The sequence below is a fragment of the Coenobita brevimanus genome, chromosome 103, assembly GCF_032717465.1.
Source record: "Coenobita brevimanus isolate Jiangsu-jjx chromosome 103, ASM3271746v2, whole genome shotgun sequence".
Lineage (NCBI taxonomy): Eukaryota > Metazoa > Arthropoda > Malacostraca > Decapoda > Coenobitidae > Coenobita > Coenobita brevimanus.
Window position 1 is genome coordinate 1171741 of NC_137056.1, and position 27475 is coordinate 1199215.

Sequence of the window (27475 nt, forward strand, 5' to 3'; positions counted from 1 at the left end):
GACAAAACACAAGAATAAGTTTCAAAGCAAGCCTAAGGACAGTAAATCACCCAGGGGGATGAGGGTGGGTTCATGGAATGTGGAAAGTTTGAGGGAAAGAGCAGGGGGAAGTCGTTTACGCATTCAGTAGGAGGTGGGTGGATGTGGCGTGTTTGCAGGAAGTCCGGTACACGGGTGGATCAGCCAGAAAGATTGTTGGGAAGGACCGTTACTATAAGCTGTTTTGGCAGGGGCGGACAGAAGGATATGGGGGCGTTGGTGTGATGGTTGTGGAGAAATGGGTGGAATATGTTATGAATATTATGAGAGAAGTGATAGGATATTGGTAGTGAAAATTCTATTTGGTAGAAAGATACCTGCAATTATATCTGAATATGCTCCACAGGCAGGACTGGATGAAGCAGAGAAAGATAGATTTTGGGATGATTTAATACATGTAGTAGGTGGTATGCGGGATGATGAGATAATGGTTTTGGGAGGGGACTTTTAAGTGGTCATGTAGGTGAAGCAGTACAAGGTTACGAAGGAGTACATGGGGGATGTGCGTATGGTATAAGGAATGCAGAAGGGGAAAGGTTACTCGAGTTTGGGGAGGCAATGGACATGATTGTGTGCAACACATATTTTAGGAAAAGAGAGAGTAGGTTAATTACATATGAGTCTGGGGGAAATAGTAGCCAGACAGATTATTTTCTGGTTAGGAGGGCTGATAGGAGGTTAGTGTGGGATGTTAAAGTTATAGGAAGTGAGGAGTGTGTGCAGCAGCACAAACTATTGATTTGTGATATGGTGCTTAAAGAACGAGTGATGAAAAAGAGGACTTATGTACCTAGGAGGAAAATATGAAAGCTGAAAAACCAAGTAGTAAGGGATGCCTTCTACAGCGAGATGAGGAGAGTGGTGGCTGAACAGGGAGCTGTAGACAGAGGCATTAATGAACAGTACAGAGCCCTCAAGAACAATCTCTTGAGAGTTACTGATGTAACATGCGGTTGGACAAGAGGACCACCAAGACATAAAGTAACTTGGTGGTGGGATGAGGGTGTAGAAGCTGCAGTTAAGGAGAAAAGAAGGTTTTTCTGGGAATGGAAGAAGAGTGGTACCAAGGAGGAATACTTGGCTGCCAAGCATAGGGCTAGAAGAGAGGTATATAGGGTGAAGTCTGCATCACAGAGACTTTTACTTGATAACCTAAATCATGAGGAAAGGAAAAATATGATATTTAAGGTGGGAAATCAGATGAAGAGGGATAATCGGGATATTATTGGTGAGCAGTGTGTGAAGAATGATGACGGAAGGGTAGTGGTGAACAGTGAGGATATTACAGATGCATGGAGAGAGCATTATAGCCGGTTGTTGAATGAGGAGTTTGACTGGGACAGCGAAGGTTTGGAGCCAGCAGATGCAGTGTTTGGCCCTTGGCCTTTGGTTGATGCTGTTACTGTGAGTGAGGCAATAGGCAGGATGAAGGTGGGGAAGGCAGCAGGTGTGTCTGGGTTGACTGCCGAAATGTTGAAGGCCTCGGGAGATATAGGGATAAGGTTAGTCACTGACCTGATAAATAGGATTATTTATGAGTGTGTTGTCCCAGATGATTGTCTGAAGAGTGTAATTGTAAATGTGTATAAAGGGAAGGGTGATGCCCTGGAAAGAGGAAATTATAGAGGTATAAAGCTTTTAGATCAGATAATGAAGGTAATGGAAAGTTTTAGAAGGTATGATTAGAGAAAGGGTGAATATTGATAAGATGCAGTTTGGGTTTATGCCAGGTAGGGGGACCACTGATGCCATATTCATTGTTTGACAGCTTCAGGAAAAATATATTGGTAGGAGAAGGCATCTGTATTTTGTTTTTGTTGATTTGGAAAAGGCCTTTGACAGAGTCCCTAGAGAGGTGGTGAAGTGGGCAATGAGAAAGCTTGGCTTGGAGGCATGGTTGGTTAGGGTGGTTATGGCTATGCTTGTGGGTGCTCGCACCCATGTAAGAGTGAATGGAGATTTGAATGATGAGTTTTCTGTGAACGTTGGTGTGCATCAGGGGTCAGTTTTGAGTCCCATGTTGTTTATCATGGTATTTGAAGCCCTTTCACGTGACTTTAGAAATGGACTCCCATGGGAGATGTTGTATGCTGATGGTTTGGTGTTGATTGCAGAGACCGAAAGGGCGGCAGAGGAAAGGTTTAGGAAGTGGAGAGATGGTATGGGGCACAAAGGCTTAAGGGTAAATGCAGATAAAAACAAGAGTGATGATATCTAGGGTTGGTGGCGGTACTGTCAAAGACGAGGGAAAGTGGCCATGTGCAGTTTGCCACAAGGGCGTGGGAAGTAATTCCATCATGTGCAGTGTTTGTGATAAATGGGTGCACAAGAGATGTAGTGGTATCAGAGGTAGACTGCGAGATAATGCTGATTTTATGTGTACGGCGTGTCAGGGAGAGCAGGTGGAGATTGTCAGGAGTGAAAGGATTGAACTTGCTGGTGAGTCTCTTGAGTGTGTGGAAGAGTTTTGTTATTTGGGAGACATGTTGTGTGCTGGAGGTGGGGCTTGAGCTAGCTCTGTGGCTAGAGTGAGAAGTGGTTGGAAGAAGTTCAGGGAGCTCTTGCCTCTCCTGACACTGAGAGGACTCTCCGTACGTGCTAAGGGGTCTTTGTATGCGGCATGTGTTAGAAGTGTAATGCTGTATGGTAGTGAGACCTGAGCAGTAGAGGAGGAGGATATTCGCCGGCTCAGATGTACAGAAATGACAATGATTTGGTAGGTGTAGTGCGTCCCTGCGTGCAAGGTCTGGGGGGGCTGGGTTTACAATGGAAGAGTTGAGAGGTAGGATGGGACTCCAGTGTATTGGTGTTGTGGTGAGGAGAGGTAGATTGAGATGGTTTGGCCATGTGGAAAGGATGGGGGATGATAATTGGGTGAGGAAGGTGAGAAGTGTTAATATTGGGGGTGGGGTTATGAAGGGTAGACCGAGAAAGACATGGGACGAGGTCATTAAATGAGACCTCAGGGTTAAGAGACTATACAGGAAGGCTGCAATGGATCGTGCAGCATGGAGAGCCGCCATTAGGTAACCAAGGCCAACGCATGCAAGCATGTTGGAGCCTTTAAAAACGAAACGAAACAAAAACCTCATTTTCACATCTTATTGTTATATGCACAATATTGTTATTGTTAGTGTAAATCTTGCCATAAATTTCTGGGGAAAGAAAGAATAAACTTAAAAATACTAATACTGTACTGAGGTTAACATCACTGCCATCATTTTTTTTTTTAAATCTACAATATATTCACTTTACATTACCACATAATATTTTCAGTGTTCCTGAAGATTCATAACACTTCTTCCTTAGCAACTTATTCTGGGCATTGCATTTCAGTATTCTCTTGAGAAAATTATGGGAGGGAGGGGGTTGAGGCAACCCAGTATGAGATGGAGGGATGGGGTTGCAAAATACTGTATATGAGAGGGGGGGGGGGGAGGGGCAGTTGAAGAAAGGGCAGCCTAATGTGGATGTGATATGTTTCTAACTACCCCTTCCAGGATTAAGGCAGTATGGCTGGCTATAGACAGATGGGTAGACACACAGACAGATGAAAAGTATGTTGACATAAATGGGGTACAAGAGTACATTAAGGTGTAATATGCTAAATAAAACAGTAAAGTAGAAGTAATACAAAGCCTCCTATACCAGCTAAATATATCCCTACTAACCTGGGCTGCCATTCTCTCCTCATAGTCACTACACAGCTGCTTCTCTCTCAACACATGATGCTCTTTTATGGCTGGAAAGAGACATGAAAGTTAGTACACATACAATTCATCCTGACTTGTTGGTTTGCACACACACACACACAGACAATTCATCCTGGTTATTATAACAAACACTATTCCTTCATGACTGCTGATGGACATAGTTATCAATACACAAATCATAATTCATCTCTTTTATCATCAATCCCTACTACCGAGGGAAACTATCAAGAGGTTGTTCAATGTAAAGAACTCACATCAGACATGCAGGTCTTCTAAACGCTATGAAAAACTCACAAGATACAGTACACAGATTTTTAGCCTTGTACAAAGTTACCAGGCTTGCATGGGCCAGCCTTTTTCTACTCCATGTCTGGTCATGTGAAGAGAAAAGAGACAGAGACAGACTTGAAAAGTATGTATGTAGGGGAGGAGAGGGGAGATCAAGGATGAGATGGTGCGATGAAGTGGAGAGATATATGGGAGATGGGCATGTGAATTGGAGGAAGAACAGCCAAGTGACAGATGACAGGGTGATGTGTGGTGGTGATATGCTTGTGGCCACACCAGGATTAACACATCTGGCAATGAATAGACAGATAAATAAACAGTGTCCTCTTCAATCCTTAAAGGTAAGTAATATGTCAGGTGTGATACCTTTACCCCTCACCTGTAATCTCCTCCTGGTAGTGCTGGTGAAGCTGACGCACCTCTCGCTCTGCATCTGCATCCTCCATGCTGCCCCTCACCTGGTACATAGACAATTATCGCGTACTCACACCTAATGCCATCACATTATCATCTTAACCTTAAATGCTGGGTATACAAAGACAGCTCACTGACACCTTGAGTTAACAGTGAAAGAACTAGGAATGAAATGTGGAAAAGGATTCACATAAATATTTAGTGAGAAATACCAGGAGGTCTTGAGAATGATCCAGAGAGAGTAGCATGAACAAGTTAATAAAACATGAACTTCAACCACATTACTCTATGGCTTGCTTGTAACTACTCCTAGTGATATGTTCTGCAATTATTCCCTCTAATTCTCCTGTATGTCACTGATATACTCTCAATACTAACATAAACATACCATCCTGCCTCTTTTTCCCACCCATAGGTGAGATGTGGTAAGGTCCAGAAACCATGAAAAAGGACAATGCTAACCCAGGTGAATATGTCATCTGACGGTAACATGGATAAAGGAGGGGAGGGGGGGGGGGAATCATGGGGAACTAATGTAAGATTAACTTAAACTCTTCTATCATGAAAGGTTTCCCCAGGTTTTAAAAAATTCTCCTCCAAAGTTTTAAAAAATTACCAGGGAAAAAAAAAAAAAATCTTACCTTACTCTTCAGTTTCTCCATCTCCACATCTCTTCTCTCCAGCTGTGCTTTCCTCCTCCTCCCCTCACTCCTTAGTTCCTCCACCTCCCTCTCCTTCTCCTTCACCTTCCCACTCAGTCGTTCTCCTTCCTCCTTCAGCTCCCTCCCACTCTTCCTCAGCTCCTCTATTTCCTTCTGAAGTTGTTCAATTGAGGAGTTAAGGTCCTTCACTTCCTCCTCCAGTCTCCCTCTTTCCTCCATCATCTTTGTTCTCTCCTCAATCCATTTTCCTCTCTCCTGCATCAGCTCCTTTATTTTCTCTGCAGCCTGTTGTCTCTCTTCTAGCCATCTCTCTTTCTCCTTTGCAAACTTTCCTCCCTCCTCCCTCAACTCTGCTATCTCCCTCTTTGCTTCTTGCTCCCTTTCTCCGCTTGCCGCCTCCAGCTCTACCAACCTGTCCTGAAGTTCGGTATTCTGTGGGGGAAATGATAAAGGCTTGACTAACATTACTGGGAGACTAACTACTGTATGAATAAACCTTACATTGTGAGGATAGTATGCCACCAATTTTATATGATAATTCTAAGATAGATGATGAAAACAGAACATGCCTGACCACTATATATATAACAGACTTCACTAATGCTTTCAGTACTAGGACATTACCATACATTGCATTAAACTGTCTGGCAGCAACAATATGTAAATAATAATGATATACTCAGGTGGGAGGGAGAGGGGGGAGGAAAGTCTGACCTGCTCCTCGAGATCCCTGCATGCCTGGAGGAGATGCGGCGGAGGTGGAGGTGGGGCCAGCTGGTCCTCCACCTCCCCACTCAGTTCCTCCAGCTCAGCCCCACGCTCCTCCAGCAGCCTCTGAGCCTCTCGGAAGTCTGCCTCAAGTCTGACCTGGGGTCAGAAAGGATTGATTTGTCTCACTTGGATGAGAGGAAGGGAAGAGAGAAGAAAGTTGAGGATGGGAATGGATAAGGAGGAAAAGGTAAGAGGAGGAGGAGAAGACGTTGGAAAATATCTTGCACAATATTAACCCTTGTGCAATGCAGGGGCTCACACGTCTGATGTGGCCTGCATTACCCCTTTTATCATGAGAGGCATTGCCCATACTGTACTGAATTCAAATGCCTGGAAGTAGTATCAATAAAATCAGAAATAACTCATTGGACTCTGGTGTTAAAAGGTGGCAGGACATTTTTTCAACCATGTTATGCCACCAAGGCAGTAAGCTGGTCACCTAAGCATAATTAATTACAATCATCTAACCTTGGGGTCCTACACCTTGCAATGCTATATTGTGACTTGGTTTTACATTTTTTTACTTTTAAGGCACATTAATCTTAACTTATATATTACTTATGCAAATTATATCTGTATGTTCATACACAGAAACAACATAATGGAAATTACTACGAGTAATTATTCTATACAAAATATAAACCATCATGAATACAGCTTAAGGCATGTGGCAACAGATAGACAGAAAGAGAGGAATAGAACTCTGGGAGACATAATATACAATATGCATAACTGCAAGAGGATGAGACAGCAATAGGTTAAAAAATAAAAAAAAATAAAATTAAAAAAATAAAAACCTGGATCATAGAAGAATAGCATAGTATTAAATGTCTTAAATACAGTATAGTACTGCAAAAGTGGGGGGAAAAAGTGAATATACAAAACACTAAACTCAAACTTTTCTATATTACGGATATAACAGACACTATCTTAAATTTCCAATGAAAGTCATTAAACAATACAAAGCACTTCCAAGAGTAATCATAAAATGTTGATTATGATTATTTATTCCACAAGATGGCACTATTCACTTAAAGAGTTAATTGTTTGCACTAAACTTCCTCCATGCAACATCATCATTATGCACACTATGCCAGTACAATACTTTACAGGATTTATATTCATTCTGCTTAAAATCATACACCATACCATAACTTCTTACATACCATAACTTACCTTATTTTTAATGACAAAAAAAAAAAAAAAAAAAAAAAAAAAAAAAAAATACAGTTGTTCATTCAAACAACAGAACTCACTGACTGAAGTAGAGGGTTACTTATAACAACCATCTTTTCATCTAGCCTCAGAAAAAAGCTCATAATCCTATCAGTTTAACCTTCTCACCATTAAAGGGAAGGATGGCTCCAGTTCCATGCTAAATGTGACAGTTAAACTTGACACAAATTCTCCTGATATATATCAGCTGCTATTGGTGTTGTGCCAGATAACCACACAATTCACAATGAAAGGGCAAATCTGCAGCATGGAGTTCTCTCTCACAATGTACAACATGTGGATACAAGTGGAACCACTGGGTGAAATACCTGAATATGGAGGGGAGAAATAACACAGGGAGACCAAGGAAAACATGGGATTAGGTGCATAGAACAGACCTTAGGGTTAGGGCACTTGATCAGAACCCTGCAGGAGGCTATGCAGCTTGGCAATTGGACATCAGGTGAACAAGGCTTACCCTTGTAAGTATTCACTGTTGCCTTGCAAAATGTATCTACAGTATATAGTAACTATGTGTGTGTGACAGAACCTTCACTTCCCTGAACCTTCATTTCCCTTAAATTTAGACACAATAAACTACATGACTCTCACAGACACACACACACATGCACACACGTGCACACACACACACACGCACACACGTGCACACGCACACACACACACACACAGACACACAGACACACAGACACACACACACACACACACACACACACACACACGCACACACACACACACACACACAATGTTATCAGCACACGAGTGAGGATCAAGCCATAAGAGTTAGTAATAAAGCAGTCATGGGATGTTTCACTATAAAACATCCTATCCATTAATACAGTTTAGCTGTTAGTATCTGGCACAAAGTTCTCATAAGCAACACTTGGTTATATTAATTTTTAACAAGGAAGGACAGGAGGGACACTGCCTAAATATACGGCAACACTGTATCTAAAAAATTTTCTAAAGCTTGTTGTGATAGCTACTTCAGTTATAATACATTACAGGAAGGACAACAACTGAAGAAAGCTTGCCTTAGTCTGCAGCAGGGCAAACAGAAGAATTATAGCTCCTAAACTGCAGAGTAATTGTTATTAATTTAGGGAATGCACAAAGAGGTAGTGTGGTTGTGTTTACAGGATCAAGCCGAAAGAGTGAGTGGGTGTGTTGTGCAGCAGTGTACCTGGTATCGCGTGAGGCTGGCCACCTCCCGCTGCAGCAACTCCACGTGACCCCTCAGCACTGCCACCTCAGCCCTCGCCTCAATCAGACCCTGGTACTCCTCCACCCCTACACACACACACTCCTCCATCCCACACACCAACAATCCATTCTCAGCCTTCACCACCATTGTCATTCAGTAAGAAGAAAGACACTGACTTAACAGAAAGATCTAATGAAGTTGAAATATGAAAAGAAGTTAAAGTAATTCTAAGTGTACTGTGGAATAATGTCTTCATTCAAAATAAAGAAAATCTCATTCAAAATAAACAAAGTCACTAATACATTTAACACTTCAAATACAGCAACAATACAGTTGTTTGGTACATATTTTGTCTTCATAATCAATTCATTGGAGTAGGCAGCAAAAAGAAGGAATATCACCCAAATGAGATACTATAATGAAAGGATAAGTTACAATATCAGACGTTAGGCAATAATATGTTAAAAAGACATTGCCTGTATTATTTTATATAAAACTCAAAAGTATATCCATCAATTTTATGTTCTTTGGAATGTACGGTATTAACCCCTAAAGACCGCAAATTTCCCACCCTGATTATCCCCCAGCCGCATTTTGGGTCCGATTTTTCAACTTTCACTGAGGTAACCTTTGCTCTTATAGATTTCACAACATTGAATTTCCACACGTGAAAAGCATGTTTCATTCTAATATGTCTAATGGTTACTGCACTATTGACCGTCAAAAATATAAAGTCACCCCTTGTGTAAGAACAAAGATGGGAAAATTCTGGAAAATACACTATTTTTGCCAAACATGCTTATAGAAATCACTAAAATCAAAATGAATTATGTGCCTGGGCATGGAAAAAAAAAAAAAAAAAAAAAGATAAATAAACAGGGTGAATCAAAATTCACCCGGCAAACTTTAAAGATCAGCTGTCTAGCTGAAAATAAACATTTTTTATTCTATACCGTTTTTTCTAATAATACACTATTTAGGACATCGAAGCCTAATAAGAAATGTGGCGTCACTGAATCCAGATATGTGTAATTAATGAGATAAAGGCATTTTATCAGCGCAAGTACAAATAACATGTAATCGGGCAAGTCCCAGACCTAGTCATGCTGTGACAATGACTTAACACATCTGTCCAGGAGTATTTTGTATAGTCTTCTGGTGAGCAACGTTTAGCTTTTACATATCAAAAATGCAGTGAAAAACCGTGGTAGCTAGTAACGCCGCAAGAACATGGTATGGTCACACTACTGTATTTAATCTGGGTGGAACGGTAATGCTTAAACTTGGGGACAAATTACTTTGTATATAAACACAGAGTGATAAATAAAATTTTTATTTCCCCATACGTGTGGTATTGGTCAAATGCATCAGTAATCGCTGCATGCCTGATGTCCTGATGGCTGCCACAGAATAATGTGGTGTATGTGAAGCACCATGGCATGCAGTAGAATAGAAAATAAGGATCACACTGGATGGGTTAACAAACTGTTCAACATTTGAAAGACTCCGCTACCCCATCCGCCACCTCACGCAGGATGTGGAGTAAGGGAGAGGGCAGGTGACAGTGGATGACAGCATGAAATTCATTATCCACTAGCTGAGCTCTGACAAAGACTGTGTACTACGTACAATACCCTCGCATTCAACACGGTAATACAGTATTGTCATGCACGGGTCTCGTGTTAGACCAAAAATATGTTGGACAAACAACAGAGCTTATGGGGAAAAATGAATTATGTCAGCAACCCTAGGAAAAGTCACCCTAAATACCTACCATATACCTATACATATATTGGTACTACTGTAATTATAATAAATGGTACTGTACTATGAATGATAACTAACCTTTTAGGATAGAGTTGGTGGCTTGCTGGGAATGGAAAGTGGTATCTGAGGTTGTAGGTAGTCCTACTGGGTCCCCGGAGGATGGCTGCTGGTGTCACTAGCGGGTAATGGCTGCTGCTCCTCCTCAACCTCCCTCATAAATCCTTCAAAATTCCTCTCCCTTTTCTTCTTCCTCTCGATGGTTTCTAGCTTGGTGGCCTGAGGGAGGTGCCGCCGCTTCTTGGGGTTCTCAGAAGGCTTCCTAGGCATCGTGAGTAGGGTAAAATGCAGTAGCAAGGGCAGAAAATGCAGCGAGAAAAAAGCACCGTCCAATGCGAATTATGCGACTGAGTGGAGCTGTGGCGGGAGAAATTTTGAAACATCACGTGAGAGCAGAAGTGTTTTTACTTGGGTGACATGACGATCAAGTCACAATAGCAGGGGAGGAGGCTACTTGATCGGAAGTTTTGATTGGCTGCCAGCGTCACGGGAACATCCAGTATGACCATGTTGGACCGGGGGTGATCGTGCTAGAGGCGAACTCTGCGGATTTCACTCACTTCTTGCAGATCCATCCGTGTTATGCTAATGCACCCGTGTTGCAGTATTAAATCGTATTAAATTGTACTAATTTTTTGCTCTCCGTGCTGGACAAATGCGTGTTGGACGCGAGGTTCCTGTACCGGTACATTTCTTGTATCCTTTCTCATTTCACTCACTTCAGGAACACAATGTGAAGACTTCATTACATAATGAAAACACAACAGCTAAAGTACCAAGATGTAGTCACCGGTAAGCACAGGGGAGGAAGCGGGTTGATCTGTTTGATCAAGTGGCCAGCGCAGTCTTCCCTCCCCTTCATGCAGCATTACCAACGATCAAAATGTCCGTCGCTAATTTCCCTTTACCTATTTAAATATGTGTACCTGGATTCAACGCATATGATATATATATATACAGGTTCACATTTTCTGTCCATAGTCATGATCTGACAGGTCAATTCTGAATCACCCTGTATACTGTATATTCAGCCTGTCTACGACTGTCACTATTAGGACTTTAGGTAGTAGGACCCGAAAGAGCATTGGACATCGGTCTTTAGGGGTTAAATGAAAAGAGACAGCTGTATTGTAGAGCAGTATCCATTGTTGCTGTATCACTAGTACCAATACCTACTTAATTAAACCAACTGTACAAACTGAAACATCAAACGAAGAGAAAGAAACAAAGACTGTACTCTGAATTAATACCACACTGCCATTACCTGACAAAGAAATGTGCAGCTATTTATACTAACATTAATATTTTCTCTCTCTTTTAGAGATGTTATAAAAGAGATACCAATAGTGCATACACCACACTGATACTGACCTTTTCTCCTGTGGTTGTGACTGGTGTGGTGGACTGCAGTGGTGACTTCCCTTGTTTACTCTCCTCTGTCAGCTGAGACACCTGTATAGTAAAACAAGATCTAGATATAAGGTGCCCTTTTCTATGCCTCTTTTTTGCAATTAGTACCATAGCTGTTGTTGCTGAGTAACCCTGGTCTGTCTGGCCTAGAAGACCCATCAATCATAAGCAAGCAAACTCCCTGCATGGCTGTCCCATGCAGTGAACCTATGTTCCCTTGTGGCAGGCAGCACCTAGCCACAGCGAGAAGTGTGGAGGTTTGGTTTCTCGCTGGATGCTGCATTTGTGCGTCTTCACTCAGATAACAGGGGCACCATAGTTAAGTTCCACATAACCCCATTACTTGGGTACATGGTTACCATCCAACACTGTAAATGGTTTCCAGGGTTATTGGAAACCATTAGGTTTATCACTGTGTGTACAGCTAACTTGGAGAAGGGGGGAGGGGGAGTGACACCAAGAATGGAGGAAATGGAAGGGGAGAAGGGCAGACACTGAAAAAGAATGAAAACGGCGACGGAAGAAGCGGGCAACGCTACATCATTCGAGTGGATGATGGTTACCAAGACCACCCACCTTAACACCTCAGTAAACTGACAAAAAGGTGGCCTATTAAACTTCCACTGCCACCTATAAAACTGATTTTCAGTTTTCCCAAATTTGTAGTATGGCTGTGTAAAAGAAGTTGACATTTCAGAACACATCCCTGACATAAAACAAGGATGTCTGGTACAGTCAGTCCTTCTTATGTTGCCTCTTTTGATGATTATTTCTGTTATGAATTTCAGTCATTTTCAGCAACACTTTCTTGTAAAGGTCCATTAACATCTAGACAGCATTGTACACTTGTCAGTTTTCCACCATTATACTGTATACTCAGTCCACTTTAATTTGGCCTAAAATTGCCTTTCCTCCATCTCCAGTGTTGGGCTTTGTTGTAACAAGTTATTAAAATTAGAATATGGTACCAGTTATGAATATGCGCTATGAAAAGGATTAGAGTTGTAACACTTATTCTGCCATTAGGCTAAGGGAAATTAGCTGCCAAACTATACATATCTCAAACTATATAAAAATGGTCAAACTACAGTTAAACTTAAGAAATTCTCATAGCACAGGGGTCAAATACAGTCCAAGGGAATACCTTTGAGAGTTGTGGGTGGGTGTCATGGTGTGGTGACATAAGAGTGAGGTCGGTGGAGGATGGTTGTGTGTGGTCTGGTACATCCTCACCCTCACTCACTCCCTTCACACTCAAGGGGGAAATACCATCCATGCCTTCCTTCACATTCACAGGCTGTGGAAAATGAAAATGGAGAAAAAAAAATGAAACTCGACATCACATACAAGAACTATAGACAAAGGGAGTCTTATCATCATCATCATCACTGTAAGACTTGTAAAATAATATAACATCAATAACAAATAATCCTTGCCACACTTACACCCCTGGTAATGCTCTGTAGGGAGACCTCCTCAGGGGCAGACCTTCTCAGTACCTCTGGTGACCTCACACCTTCTTCACCACCATCCTCACACACACCTCTGCTCAAATTCTCTCCACTCAGCATCTTCTCCAGCTGTCAGGAACAAATGATTCAATGGTTAGAACAACAGATACTTAAAATTTTCAACAATCATGAGTTTCTGTAAATGCTGGGAAACCTGAAATATGACACTTGTAATAATGTACGAGATTCAGTTTGGACATTAACTCTATGTACATGTGGTTGAGATCCTTACTTGAGATATGATTATGTGGCTAGGTATCGAGCTTTTGGCCACAGAACATTCTTAAAACACTACCTCCCAGGGACCTAAAACTGCCATGTTTAAATCTTGAATGCTGAGTTATAACAACAGATTAACACTTCATTATGGTGTTCATTATGAAGAAGAGCCAAAGTACTGCATTGTCTTTTTCTGCCAATGAATTTTGTACAATAAGCTGAATAAGTACAAAAATCTGGGCCAAGTTAAGGTGAAAGAACTATACCTCTACCACACGGAGTTTAGTATAAATACTAAAGTCTGCTATCATTTCCCCATCCCAAGAACCCCACCAAAAACTAACCGTGTCTGTAGCCTGTGAGCTGTTGCCATCACTCAGGAGTTTCACTGCAAACAATGAACTTGCCTTCAGTCCTGCCAACAGACTATCTTTCTCTGCCACTTCTGCCCTCAGCTGTGCAACCACCTGCTCCTTCTCTGTCACCACACGCTGCTGCTCTGCCACCTCTGCCTTCAGCTGCACCACCAGCCGCCCCTGCTCCTCCAGCTCAGCATTCTTTCCTGCCACCAGACTGGCTGCTAGAACAGGAGGCAGCGACCCATCCTCACGCCCCGCCCTCACCTCAGCCTGATAGGCACGTACGGTAAGTCAACCACTTTACAATTTTTGTTTGCTTAGGGGTCATTTTTTTAACTGGAAGTATTAGGAGGAATTTTTACAGGGTAACTTTACAGGTAGCAGTGAAACTTTCATGTGCAATTTCTTTGTAATCTGCTGTGGACTTAAAAAAAAAAAAAAAAAAAAAAAAAAAAAAAAAAAAAAAAGGGGGGGGGACTTATAATGGGGGCATACTGTACAAATGGCAGACTACTTGCCTCTAACTTATCAATCAGGTCATTCTTTGCAGCCAAGTCTGTCTGAAGCTGTGTGTTTGTGGCCATGAGCTGCTCAGTGGTGGTGTGTGGCAGGCTGTGGGGCTGTGTGTGCTGCACTGCCAGGGTTTGTAGCCGCTCTAGCTCCTCCTCTCGTACCAACAGCTGCCCTCGAGTGGCACCCAATGTGTGCTTCAACTCCTCAACCTAATGAACCAATAGATTAAGCCTCTAAATCCAATGGTGCTCCATTACGGTATGTTATATTTAAACATTGTGAATCATGCCTGCACATGTACGAATATTCACTTGATGTCATGCTTACATTTTTTATTCTATCAAGAAGAGACGAAACATCTGAAATAATAAAGGTATTGATGATGTAAACACACACCTCTCTGGCTTTACTAGTGAGTCGTGCACGTGTATCATCTAGGTCCTCCTGTATGCGTGAAAGTCGGGTGGTGAGGTGTGTGGTGGTGTGTGCAGTGGCAGGGTGGGTGTGGCGCAGCTCCTCCACCCTGGCCTCCAGTCCTGCCACAGCCAAAACCTGCTCACGCCATCGGGCCTCCGCCGCATCACGTTCCGACACCACCTCCTGGATATGGCACCAAAGACAAAGTTAGTCTGGGCCTTGGATTTCTTTGTGCTGTGTACTGATCAAAAGGAAAAATTAAAGTTTCCAGCAACAGTTGGAAAATAATCAGCTGGTTCTGGCATTCTGTTTAGCTTCCAGTCCATCAAAAACATTTGCAGTACCAAGGGAAACCTTAATATGGGGATTCTTTGGTATGAAACAGAGTGCCAACTAACTGGTCGACTGACTGACTAAAGTTGTTATTTATTGTGAAAATACAACAGTTCTGGCCAGACTAAGACCCTATATTATATTCTGTTCACTTTAACCAGGCATAAATTTGACATCTGTTCATCTTGAATCCTGAGCTATATCAAGATATTAACAATATATTTTAGTTATGAAGATGTACTGTGGGAAGGGTGCAGTGATGTAGCATTTACTTATTCTGCCAATGAGTTACAGGAACTGGGCAATGAAAGGACAAAAATCCCTAACATCTCCACCACCCATCAAGCCTCACTCTCACTCCCCCAACACTTGACAGGTGGGGTTTATTTTTCCTTTCTTCATCCTGCTCTAACTCTCCCCATCTCATTCATTTTTTTTTTCCCTCTTTCTCTCTCTCTCCTCACCTCATACTGTCGTGTAAGGTTCCTGTGTGCTGCCTGTGTTTGTTTGAGCCGCCTCACCGCTGCCTCAGCCACACGTCCCAGTCCGGCTAGCAATCCGTCCAACCTTCGGTGGAGTGATGCTGGTGACAGAGTACGCACACTCAGCTCATCACCATCATCGTCGCTCACAGCGGCTGATGATGCACTGGCTTCCACTGGCTCTCTGGGGGGCCAGAAATTGTAGATATGGTTAGGTAATGATATGCTACATTTTTTACTCCTTTGTTGTTACTGTATTGGGTTCACTATTGCATGCACTCATGTCCTCCCCACTGTCGTCACTCACAGCAATGGTGGACAGAGCAATTAGTTCTGTTGGGTCTGTGAAGGGCCAGAATTTACTAGTTTGGTTTGGTTATATTACAGTACATGTTAGGTTAGGACTGGTTATAATATGATAGGTGTTAGACTGGGTTAGGTTTTACTGTCAGATGTTTGACCTCTCTACAACTAGCTATAAGGCTGAGAAAAACTTACTGCTAAATTAAGTAAAACAGATTCAATCCCTGTACTGTACATCTTCATACACATCATCTTTCATCTAATTACAAAACAAGCCATAAAAACCCCAACCTACCTCATGGTGCCTGGAGGTGTGGGTGGGGGTGACAGCTGCACCGCCTCAAGCCCTCGAGTTGTTTTCTCTACCCGATCCTCGATCATCTCCAACTGGGGTACACAATTGCATCTATCATAACATATCCACCTCACAAAATGTTATCATTTCAAATATCCTAACTCCCTTACAGTGACATTCTATTTTTTATGGAAAACCTCTATAATTATGAACTCTGTCTCAATGCACATAATAAAATTGAAACTTTACTGTAGTCTGATCTTTTACACATAGGATAACGGAGTATTTTAATTCATGTCTGGGTGAGATTTTCAGTAAGACACACACACACACACACACACACACACACACTCTCGGTCCACCATACCAGTGTGAAGTCTGTCTCTTCTTGCAGTTCAGTGAAGAGGGAGGTGGAGGGGAGATGCCCAGCCACCCCCTCCTCTCCCTCTCGTTCCTCCTCCTCCTCACTTTCTCTCTGCTCCTCCCCACTGGATGCGTCAGGAAAGGTAACTCGCTCTTCACTGTGGCTGTATCGTAACTCTTCCAGCTGTACAGGTAATAACTCTGTGAGAGATTTTCTAAACTGCAAGAAAGGTAATGCTACAGCTCTTTGTTTATATAATAAATTACAATATATTCAACCTTCTCTGCTAGTGTGAACCACACACTACATACTAAAGTAAATCTACAACATTAATTTCAATGTACCATGCAAATGTTACTGAATATACCAACAGTGAATTTACCCTGAAGATTATGTAACAAATTTCTGCACTTGTGACTACCGTTAACCCCTTGAACCTGAGTAACATCCTCTGTTTACTATTGTTACCATCAGACAACGTTTTCAAAAAAGGGAAGTCCTCCTGTATTGAAAGGGTTTGTCTGACTCCTCCAGTTTGAAAAGTCTATCCTATGCTGAATAAAATGAAAGAGAGAAAGAGAAAGAAAGAGAAAGGGAGAAAGGGAGAGAGAGAGAGAGAGAGAGAGAGAGAGTGATTCCCAGGCAGAATGAGTTAAAGCGCATAGGAGTGCGTGCGTGTGTGCGCTTGACCTGTAAGAATGTGTGTGTGTGTGTGTGTGTGTGTGTGTGTGTGTGTGTGTGTGTGTGTGTGTGTGTGTGTGTGTGTGTGTGTGTGTGTGTGTGTGTGTGTGTGTGTGTGTGTGTGTGTGTGTGTGTGTGTGTGTGTGTGTGTGTGTGTGTGTGTGTGTGTGTGTGTGACCTGTGGAGAGGCTGTGCATTTGTGTGTAGGCCTGACCTGTGCAGAGAGTATGCATCTGTGAGTGTGAGTCTGACCTATGTGCAGAGGCTGTGCATGTGTGTGTAGGCCACAACTGTGCAGAAAGGTGTGCAACTGTGTCTGTGAGTCTGACCTGTGCGGAGAGGGTGTGCGTCTGAGTGTGTGCCTGAGTGAGTGCCATCTCCAGGTCGGTGATGTGCTCCCTCAGCTCAGCCTCGGCTACACCACGTCGGTCCACCTGGCCCTCCAACGACTGGATGATCTCACGCAGGTCACGGATCTAATGGACACATGGGTCTGTGGAGCCTCTTTACATGCTTCACTTAAAGACTCATATTCTCATTACGTAAGGAACTCCCTACCACCTCTTGTTTAATTATTATTGTATAGCTTACCAGTCTCCTCTATGCTGTTTATATCTCTTAAGCTGCCTGACTGCATATACGTAAAAGGATTAATCAATGTACCATATAACCAAATACAATAAATCAGTGTAGCGATGCTAAGGAGACAAGAATATGAGCCTCAAACAGTATGAATATATGTCTATGTTGCACTCAGCGGATTCACTTCACATAATACTCTCCGATATTACCTACTAATTTCTGGCGTTTACATTACAGCATTTGCAAAACAAAGAACACAAATAGATGCAAAATGAAACTGAAATATAATTTTAATTTCTGCAATGATTGAACCAATGGTAAAATATCAAACCTGAAAAAAGAAACACAAACACACAAAAAAATATAAATAAATAATACCAAACTACAGTAGTCACTTCCACAAACTGCCATGTAGATCATAATCATGAGAACAATATATATCTAAGCTTCTTTTTTTTTTTTTAAGTAATATATTAATGGAGCCTGAATTGTAAACAAAAGACATACTGGCATAATAATTTACTTTGGTGAACCAGACACATAAATCTGTTGGAAGAACTGTCATAACTGTTAAACTACCTGAGCTTTTTATCAACTTTGCCACAAGAAAGATGGAACAGAAAAGAAAAAAAAAGTACATGGCACATATGCCATGTGTGTGGGTAAAAAGGTTGGCATAAAGAGGCATGAAGGGCTGGAACCTTCCCGATATTGCAAATTGGGGGCAACTGCCAAATCAACCTTATAAACAGCAACAGAACTTTAAACAGACAATTTCTGTAAAATTTACTGCCGATTAAGTAACAAAGAAAGACCGTGATGCAACTTATAATTGATGGGCAAATTGGGAGCTTAACAGTAATCATCGCAGAGGTATCTGGTACTCCACTGATCCCTAAAACACTGATGAGAACAATATTAGCTCATCCCACTCTGAGGAATCCAAAAATCAAGAAATGTTCAAGAAGATCAAATTAATTTTAAAAAATCACCAGCACATACTGCACGAGACTATTGACATATTTCTCCATCCAAAAGTGAAGTCAAAGCCAAAAATAATTAACAGATTTTATATGTATACAGTATATATATATATATATATATATATATATATATATATATATGTATATACTATATATATATATATATATATATATATATATATATATATATATATATACTGTATATGTGTATTATATATATATTAAATATATATATAGTCACCGCCCGCACAAAACGCAATTCTAGTGCGTGAAACTCACATAACATGGAGGGCAATATCTGCGGCCAAAAAATGATCACAACGTGAAAATGATACACATAACATGGGTGGGGGAAGCTGACCATTTTTTTTTTTAAACCGTACTAAGCCATGACGATATATATAATGCAGCCAGAGGCCCCAAATTATGGTTCAAACAGTCATAATGTGGAAAAATAGGGTCATAATGTGGTGGGAAAAGACATAACAGCCAGTGATAGTCACAGCGCGGGTTGCATCAGCCAAAGACGTATGGCTGTCACGTGTCTGCACGGGCTGTCGTCAAGGTTCACAGAGTATTCCTGCCCCAGTTGAGCCTACCCATTTCCCTCGGTCTGGCTGCAAACATGCTCTGTGTGATCTTTGCTCTTTTTTTTTGGCCACGGAACTCCACTCCACCTCCCCCTAGCAAGCCCACAACCTCTTCCATTCAACGTGGGGAATCCTCTAATCTTTGTATGTAATGAAGTCTATATTAGGTTGGTAAATGTCCTGGAAAAAAGCCCTGAAATTGTCCCAAATGGTGAACTTCAGGCTGGCTTGGGTACCATGAAACCCTTTAACATGTAAATATATGCCCCTAAAATGCAGAATTTTAATAAAGCGGGAGCTTCAGGGCATGTTATGTGAGCTGTGACTGTATATATATATATATATATATATATGAGAAACACAATTAATACTTAGCACAAAGAAAAAGCTAGCTTGCTACAACTGACAGCTTTTTTTTTTTTTTTTTTTTTTTTAATACAAAACTACGCTCCACAAAAATATGAATGACAATGAACGTATATACTATGGACTGACAAGCCTGGTACAGCAGAAGTAGCTTTACCACTGTGCTGTAAGACTAACACAACCAATGCATATTAACAAATGCTGCCACATTAAGATATGCTGATAAGCACAAAAGACTAAAATAATAATGGCCTTTAGAAATTCTACAGCACCCAATCCTTACCAATTTATTACTGTACACATGGCATATCAATATCTCTTCATATCGTGTATATGCAAAATATGTTAATAACAGAAGAACATAAACAATGTACAAAAGAATATTATATTACAATAAAATGACCGAGGAGGAAGAGGTGGCAGACAAGTTTCCTCAGGCCACATGAATACAGCCCACTAAAACACACAAACACACACACAGATTAATGAACAAAGACAACACACACACAATTACTATTAAACAAAGCAACATTAGCTTCGTTACTCACTGGACACGTTATAAAACAAAACACTTGGGTGCTTTGGATGGCTCAGAGATGTGCACAATGACAGTACAGCGAGATTAATTCTATACAGACAAGAATGGAAATAAGAAGTATTCAAAAGTATGACAAGAAATAAAGGTCAACATATTCATGCATGACTCACTGGGATGGTAGACTAAACATTAAATAATGTTAATATTGGGTTAAATAAACACATCTTGCAGAAATAACATGTTTGTCCATGGAAATGCATAAAATAATCCCTCAAAAAATAATGCCACAATCAAAGTTCTGATAAACTGACATTATTTTTTATTTTGTACACTGACCAGTCTTTAATTAAGTATTAATCATTTGGTACAAAAAACCTGTTTAACACTTTGGGGTTGGGCATTGTTTATAAAATCGACCGTCAGGAACGGGCATTTTTCGCAAAAAATAGGAGATTTTTCAAAAATCGCTCCTGTGAAAACTATTAAACCAATCATAAAAATCTTTATACCCAGCAACGTACAACTCTTTAGCTTTAAAATGAGTGGTGTTCAAATATCCTACGATTATTTACTGTAGGGAAGTGGCTGATAACATAACAGTGTCTAAACGTTCTGGAACAGAGACTGACATCATCATGACACACTTTCCAGAACGGGGACCGAACTTTAGGGGTTAATAACTTCATATACAGCAGTTTTAACTGAAACAACTAAATTAACTAAAACTGTCATCAGTGTGATGCAATGCAGCTGCCATCACATGAATCTCACTGGTCAGCTCCCCAGGTTCTTGCTACTGTTGGACTTGTTTTTTTATGGCTGCTCTCACCCCCCCCCCACCCAATTATAGTGCCTGCCTCACAGTATCATTATTAGGAAACTGAACATTTATGTATAACTTTTCCAATTCCTTCAAGATGAGGAAAAAAAAAAATCCTAAACAGATCTGTCAGCTCTGATGTGGCAACCCCTGAGGATTATTGCTAATGCACTTAGTGTCAAGTTACTACCCAGCCTAGTGTATTTCCATGACCAAACATACATTGTCTGAGCGATGGTGTTAATTAACGTAACCAGGACGGACACAAAACATGACCAGCTGACAGAGAGTGAAGGTACATGAGCCAGGGCCATGTCCTCTCTCTCATTATTACCTTATCCTGGGCGGCCTTACTGTCCGCCTGCGAGGCCTCCCTGCCTGCGCGGGCCGCCTCCAGCTCCTGGCTCTTTTCCCTCAACTGTCGCTCTAAACTCTCCACCTAAACACAACAACGCCAGTCGGTCACACTACACCACCACTCCACTCTCCAGTCTCGCTCTTTCACTAACCCCACTACTACAAAAAAAACACTTATATTATGCCTAAAGTGCAAATACAATTTCCAAATTGCTTAGTTAATATTTTGTGCCATACAACTCTAAAAGTGTATGGTTGTTGACTCACACTATATAAATAAATGCTTGATATCTATCACTGAAAGTAAAACATACACTTTGCAATGTAGTATGTTGTTGTGTAGTATGTACTATGTTACAATATTGTTCAGTACATACTACACAAAAACTGAGTACTGGTAACGTTGTTAATATGAATAACTCTTAGCAAGCAATATGAATGCTTTCAGTTATGACAACAATAATAAATGTTTAATGCAATCTAATGCAAGAACATCAATCATGCAAACCCTGGTCATGCATGTACATGTATAGACGTCACTTCTCACTTCCTAGTCACTTCAAACATACGAGGTAAAAATGTCAAAAGATGTACCACAAAATGGGAATGAGAGAGAGAGAGAGAGAGAGAGAGAGAGAGAGAGAGAGAGAGAGAGAGAGAGAGAGAGAGAGAGAGAGAGAGAATGAGAGAGGTGTGTTAGTTAATCCTTTCAGTAAGATGCTTTTCATTTTATGGTTGCTACCACCTCACAATCTTAATCAACTTATGAGCACCCGTCATGGAGATGTGATAAAAGTTTCGATCAATCTCTTCAGCAGCATAACGTCATTTTCAACTTACAGTATTCTTGCTACCGCCAGACAATGTTATCAGCTTCGGAGAAATGCACTATACTGAAGGGAGTCAGAAGGAAAACAGAACAAGCAAGAGTTTCTGTACACAGTGTTTTGCCTGTGGTGCAACCATGTGAAAATGACAACTCCAAAACTGCTGTGAACTTATGTGATATATAAAACCTGATGAAGCACAAGCATAGTTTCCCACATCACATAAGCAATCAGCATTTTTAGAGTACCTCACATTATCAGCTTCTCTCTACTGCACATGAAGCTATATAGGTCCTGAAGAGAAAGGAAATGCCAAAAATACAGAGAACTTCTGTTATACGTAATTCTGATGATGCACAAGCATTGTCTTGTATATCACACAAGCACTATAGTACAATTTAGAATTTCAAATTTCCAGCTTCTTTTCTTCAGCACACAGTTAAATCTCCAAAAAGATCGAGACACAAAAATGTGCTATGTATTTCTACTATATGATGGCTTGATGAAGCATAAGCACAGTCAACCATATCACACAAGCCACCATAATTTCTTTGCATTTCACATTTTAGCTCCTCTCTTCTGCACACTGAGTTATGTGAGCCTTCCCCTTCTGTGTGGGAGGTGGCTGTGTTCTTTGAAAGTAAGCCTCCTGCACATAAACAGAATGCACTATATATACTGTATATATATATATATATATATATATATATGCTTATCTCAAGATCAGTATGGATGCCAAAATCCTGGAGAGGTCAGTGACAGGATTTCACACTACTAAGACGAAACACAAAGCACAGTATGGGTATGCGGAATTCTGATACGTTCATTATGCTTATATTTGTATACTGTGAATATTTTTAGTTCAACAGTGCTTCATGCATGCAGGGCTAGGGGACAAAAGGAAACTTCTTTCCTCCAGGGAAATGTTTCCCTCCAAAAAATACTGTATCCATATTGCAAAAGCCCTGACCAAAGGTCCATGTATAATCTAATCTTAAAACCTACACAGTATGAAATTAATCCCTTAAGTAAGATACTAAGATGGTAACCTACTTTATTCAGTTTAAGAGAGACCCATGGCAGTAGAGGGGTTATAAATTATTTCCATTAACCCTTTCCCTAAAATAACAACTTTTAATCTTATTTTATTATGGATACAACAATTTAGTTATGTCCAGCTTAGGCCAGATCCCTTGTAGTGAAAGGGTTAATGTCATATAGAGTCACTGACAACCTATGTAAAGGGCAACCAAGGCAGTTTTCTAATTCTATAGTCTCAAATGCTTTCCCCCACTGAAAGCCTTTATGGATTCTAAAACTAAGAACATATCATTGAATTCCTTATAAGCTGGGTGTCTCCAATAGTTTTTTCTTTTTCATTTTTCTGGCTATACTTAGGAGCTAAAATATGCAAAAACGCTACATTACAACTCTATGAACACACACACCACTACACTCATCTTAGGCTGGTTTATATGATCAGTTTTAAAGCAAGAGATTGGATGACAACAGAAAACAGATGAGCTGACAGACAAACTGATTCATCATCCTTGCCTGAATGGGTATTCAATCATCTAAAGCAGCTCTGAATGGGTGCCCTCCATACAAACCCATGTTAGCACCACTACCGGTGACTATATTCCTGAAATACTGATCTTGAAGATGTATGCAGGTCCTCAATTTTTTTGGCAGTTTGTGAAAACACATGATGACAGAGATGCCCAGTGGTAAGCAGAGTACTCTGGTATGTGATGTGTGGTTTAGGTGCAAGAGCTACAATCCCAGAGATGGCAGGTGATTTTCTCCATCCATCAGTCATCCAATACACTGCTGCCCCAGCAGGAGCACAGAGGCCTGGGGCCAGGCTACTCAGTCTAGAGAAATAAGACAGAGTGACCAGTTCCTACAGGTGAGCAGAGGTTTTCTCTCTTGCAAAATGCTACCAGAGGTGTGGGTTAGAGTTCTACCCCTTAATGTTCAGAATCATAGCAACCTCAAATGGGGGGAATCTGGAATAGGCTGTTACTGCTTTTGTAATGAGCCTGAAGTGTGTCTTGCTTCTCAAAATTCAGTGCTGAATGTGCTCTGTGATATGGCACATAGGATGGCCACATCTCATGCTGACAAGTTTCCAGCCGATATGATGACATCATTATATTGTTTTTGCTACCATCAGGGAATCTTATGCAGTTTCAGGGACTTGTCTAATGTTGAGTGGGTTTCTAAACAGTAACTTTTAAACTGCATGATACTATGATGACAGTTATTCTTACTAACACCAGACTATTTCATTCAGCTTGAGGGAGGCCTCTCACACTGGGAGAGGTAAGAATCTCCCTTGAATATACCAGTAATAGATGTAACCCCAGGTTCATCTGAACATGAAGCGAGAGGACCGCAGACCAAAGCTACCCTTCTGCTGCCATCCACTACTGGCCTGTCTGGGGATAAGGATGGGACTGAGGGACATTTATATATCAAGCACTTCCTCTGCCCAGTCATACTGGTGTCATCAATTGAAGGCATCCACATTCCTATTCAGCAACTCCCTTGAACATAAGGCTAGTACATATACCCCTTTTTTGCCATCGCCAGACAATTTTATTCAGCCTGAGGGAGAACTCATAAGGCAGAAAGGGTCTGGATCTCCTAATTATACTTTTCACATCCATGAAGTACAGTATAAACATTTTTTACAAATTCTAACTGGTGAATGCACAAATCTGATAATGCTGATGTGGGAATTCTCATGGTGGAAATGTTAAGAATACCACTGCATACTTTGAAACTAATTATAAAAGCCAGCCTTTACTAATCAAGTCTAGATCCTTCTCGTCAACATCACCACTTGTGCTCTGTCAGGATAGTCACAACAATGTGTACTGCTGGTGTAATGTCGCAAGAAGAAAGTACATTATCGCCAAGCAACTCTTTTCTACAAAAGTCTGACAACTAAAGTCAGAGCTATGCATCTATCCATTATGATTTCCAACCATCCATCTACCAAGAGAACCCTCTCTGTCTACCTATTATCAGTTTATTTAATCAGTGTGCTTATCAATATCTATCAGCCTGTCTATATACTGTATTAACCATTCTATCTTATTAGTACATCAGTCTACCTATGTATCTGTCTACTTCTTTACCAATCTATGTATTTACTCATCACAGCTATATCTTTGTACATCATCAAGCATGCAACACATGACTCATGGAATCAAGCATCCTCACATATGACCACTTGCACACTAATACCACTACTGTCTCACACAACTTGCACACACGACACCCTGCAGGGGCGATTGCTTGCCTCCAGTTGATGGGTCTGTGTGGCCAGACAGACTGGGTTGCTCAACAAAAACAACTTCCATAATACTGTAATCTCTCAAATCGAGACAAACTTTATAAAAGATAGTATACTTCATCTCATTTAGAAATGGTACTTTTTTGTCAGTGAGCCTTATGGAAGACAAGTGGAAGCTGTTTTCATTACATTCAAATCTTCAAATTAGTTTCTATGGTGGATAAAACTATAAATCAAAAGTGTTGTCACTGCACCTGCAACTGTTCTTTGGGCCACAACTATCACATGCTACTAACAAAGCTCTCATGGACTTAAAACTATTAGAGTTTCTTATGACAGGATGGTCTTGGTCCAAAGTCAAAACAACCATATATAACATACAAAATACCTGGAAAAAGTATAGCACACACCTGCATAACATGTATAAGAAACTCATGTTAAAAATCAAGTGCAGAGTTTTCTTCAACAGTTTGTATGTAAAATTGTAATACTGTACAATCCAAGCACATTTAATGTTAATTCAGCTAACAAGAGCTGCTGTGTCTTCGCTATATTAGAAGCATTTTGCTACTTTTTGTTGGCCTCAATCAACATGCCATCAGCTATAACCAGACCAGTATTCACATTTTTGGCTACGTGTATATTGTAACTTATACCTGACAGCAAAAATTTATTCCACCATATTCTTGTGGGTTTAAGAGGCACCATAGCACTTCTTTGCTGGCTTATTTTTGCATACAACACACTAACATTCTCTTGTGTGTTACTTATGCAATTATGTTAATATTAAATGAATGGGTGGTGTGGGTATTAGTTTTAAAAGATGCATGTGGAGGGACAGGCATATGATAATGTGAAGGTGCACTGTGGTGTTAATGTTGAGGTGCTGGAAAGCAGTAGAAGTTCCTTAAGATGGTTTGGCCACGTGGAGAGAATGGAGAGTGGGATGTTGTTTGGAGACTGTGTGTGAATGAGGTGAGGCAGGTGGACAAGGGGGAAACTGAGGATGAGATGGAGAATTATTTGAGTGAGGGGATGTAACCTGGAGAAAGGGCAGCCTGATGGCTCTGAACAGAATGACATGGAGGTGACTCATTTGTGGTCAACCAATCCGGGATTATAGCATCTGGCTACAGACAGACAGAAATAAAAATGTAAAGTGAATGACAAATCACAAAGAAAAAGGTGTTGAGCAGCCTCTTAAACCAGCAAGAATATGTAGGTCAGACAATCCCATTCTTAATACAGAGATCTTAAAGGAGAATGCATACCCCTAATTTCTTAAGTCATTGGTGAAACCACAGTTGAGACATGCCTGGCCTCTCCCCCTGACTGCTGAATGAACACTATACTGTGGCATGCAGGCTAACCACACCTGGTACTCAAACTATTCCACTGTCAATAGTTAGGGGCTTGTTTACACCTTTACCCTGTCAGTTTTCAGAATATGACTCTAAAGGTTCAATCTAGGTCATACAGGAAACTTTGTAACACTTCTTCCTCTGTGAATTATTCTGCATTTATCATCTTAACATTCCCTTGTATGTTAATTATACTGCTTCTGTATCAACCTAATTTCCATCAATAACATGCAAAAAGAAACTGAGGTGTTATGTGCAAAAGAAACTGCTAAGGAAGTGGTATTACAAATCTCCAAAGCCACTTAGAATGTAAACCTAAGTAACATAACATTCCTCAGCAATGAAGTTTTGGGGGAAGAGTGGTGCCGTGTGTATAAGGCGAGAATATTAAAGCAACATCCTCCAGGTGTCAATGTAGAAGTAACAATAATAACTGATTAAGCCATTACGGTGCACATGACGTCCCTACATGATACCCATATCTATGCCATCGCTCTAGATAACCATCTAAAACAACTATCATTTATCTCTTACATCAACTCTCCACCACTGCTATTACTAACTTTCTATACCAACTATCTGTATGTATACCAATTACTTTCTACATTAAGTATCTATCACATAAGTAATTTATTTTCTCTAATTATCCATAATATAACTTTTTATATCAATTATAGCTATAATTTACCATACTATTTTTCTTTTTTTTTAT

At 40.7% G+C, this 27475-nt stretch overlaps 1 protein-coding gene across 1 annotated transcript in view; it reads right to left on the reverse strand.

Annotated features, from left to right (window-relative positions):
- Positions 1-27475, reverse strand: part of LOC145415549 (uncharacterized) — a 113814-nt gene that overhangs the window by 12624 nt on the left and 73715 nt on the right. Inside the window, exons 26-41 of the mRNA XM_080284772.1 lie at positions 21249-21353; positions 17365-17511; positions 16358-16537; positions 15991-16082; positions 15375-15576; positions 14557-14760; positions 14166-14369; positions 13633-13917; positions 13004-13138; positions 12703-12855; positions 11520-11600; positions 8304-8459; positions 5831-5983; positions 5096-5548; positions 4420-4498; positions 3711-3781 (exon numbers count right to left, since the gene is read on the reverse strand). Coding sequence (XP_080140898.1) covers positions 3711-3781; positions 4420-4498; positions 5096-5548; positions 5831-5983; positions 8304-8459; positions 11520-11600; positions 12703-12855; positions 13004-13138; positions 13633-13917; positions 14166-14369; positions 14557-14760; positions 15375-15576; positions 15991-16082; positions 16358-16537; positions 17365-17511; positions 21249-21353 — 2700 coding nt within the window. The remainder of the gene's footprint in view (positions 1-3710; positions 3782-4419; positions 4499-5095; positions 5549-5830; positions 5984-8303; positions 8460-11519; positions 11601-12702; positions 12856-13003; positions 13139-13632; positions 13918-14165; positions 14370-14556; positions 14761-15374; positions 15577-15990; positions 16083-16357; positions 16538-17364; positions 17512-21248; positions 21354-27475) is intronic.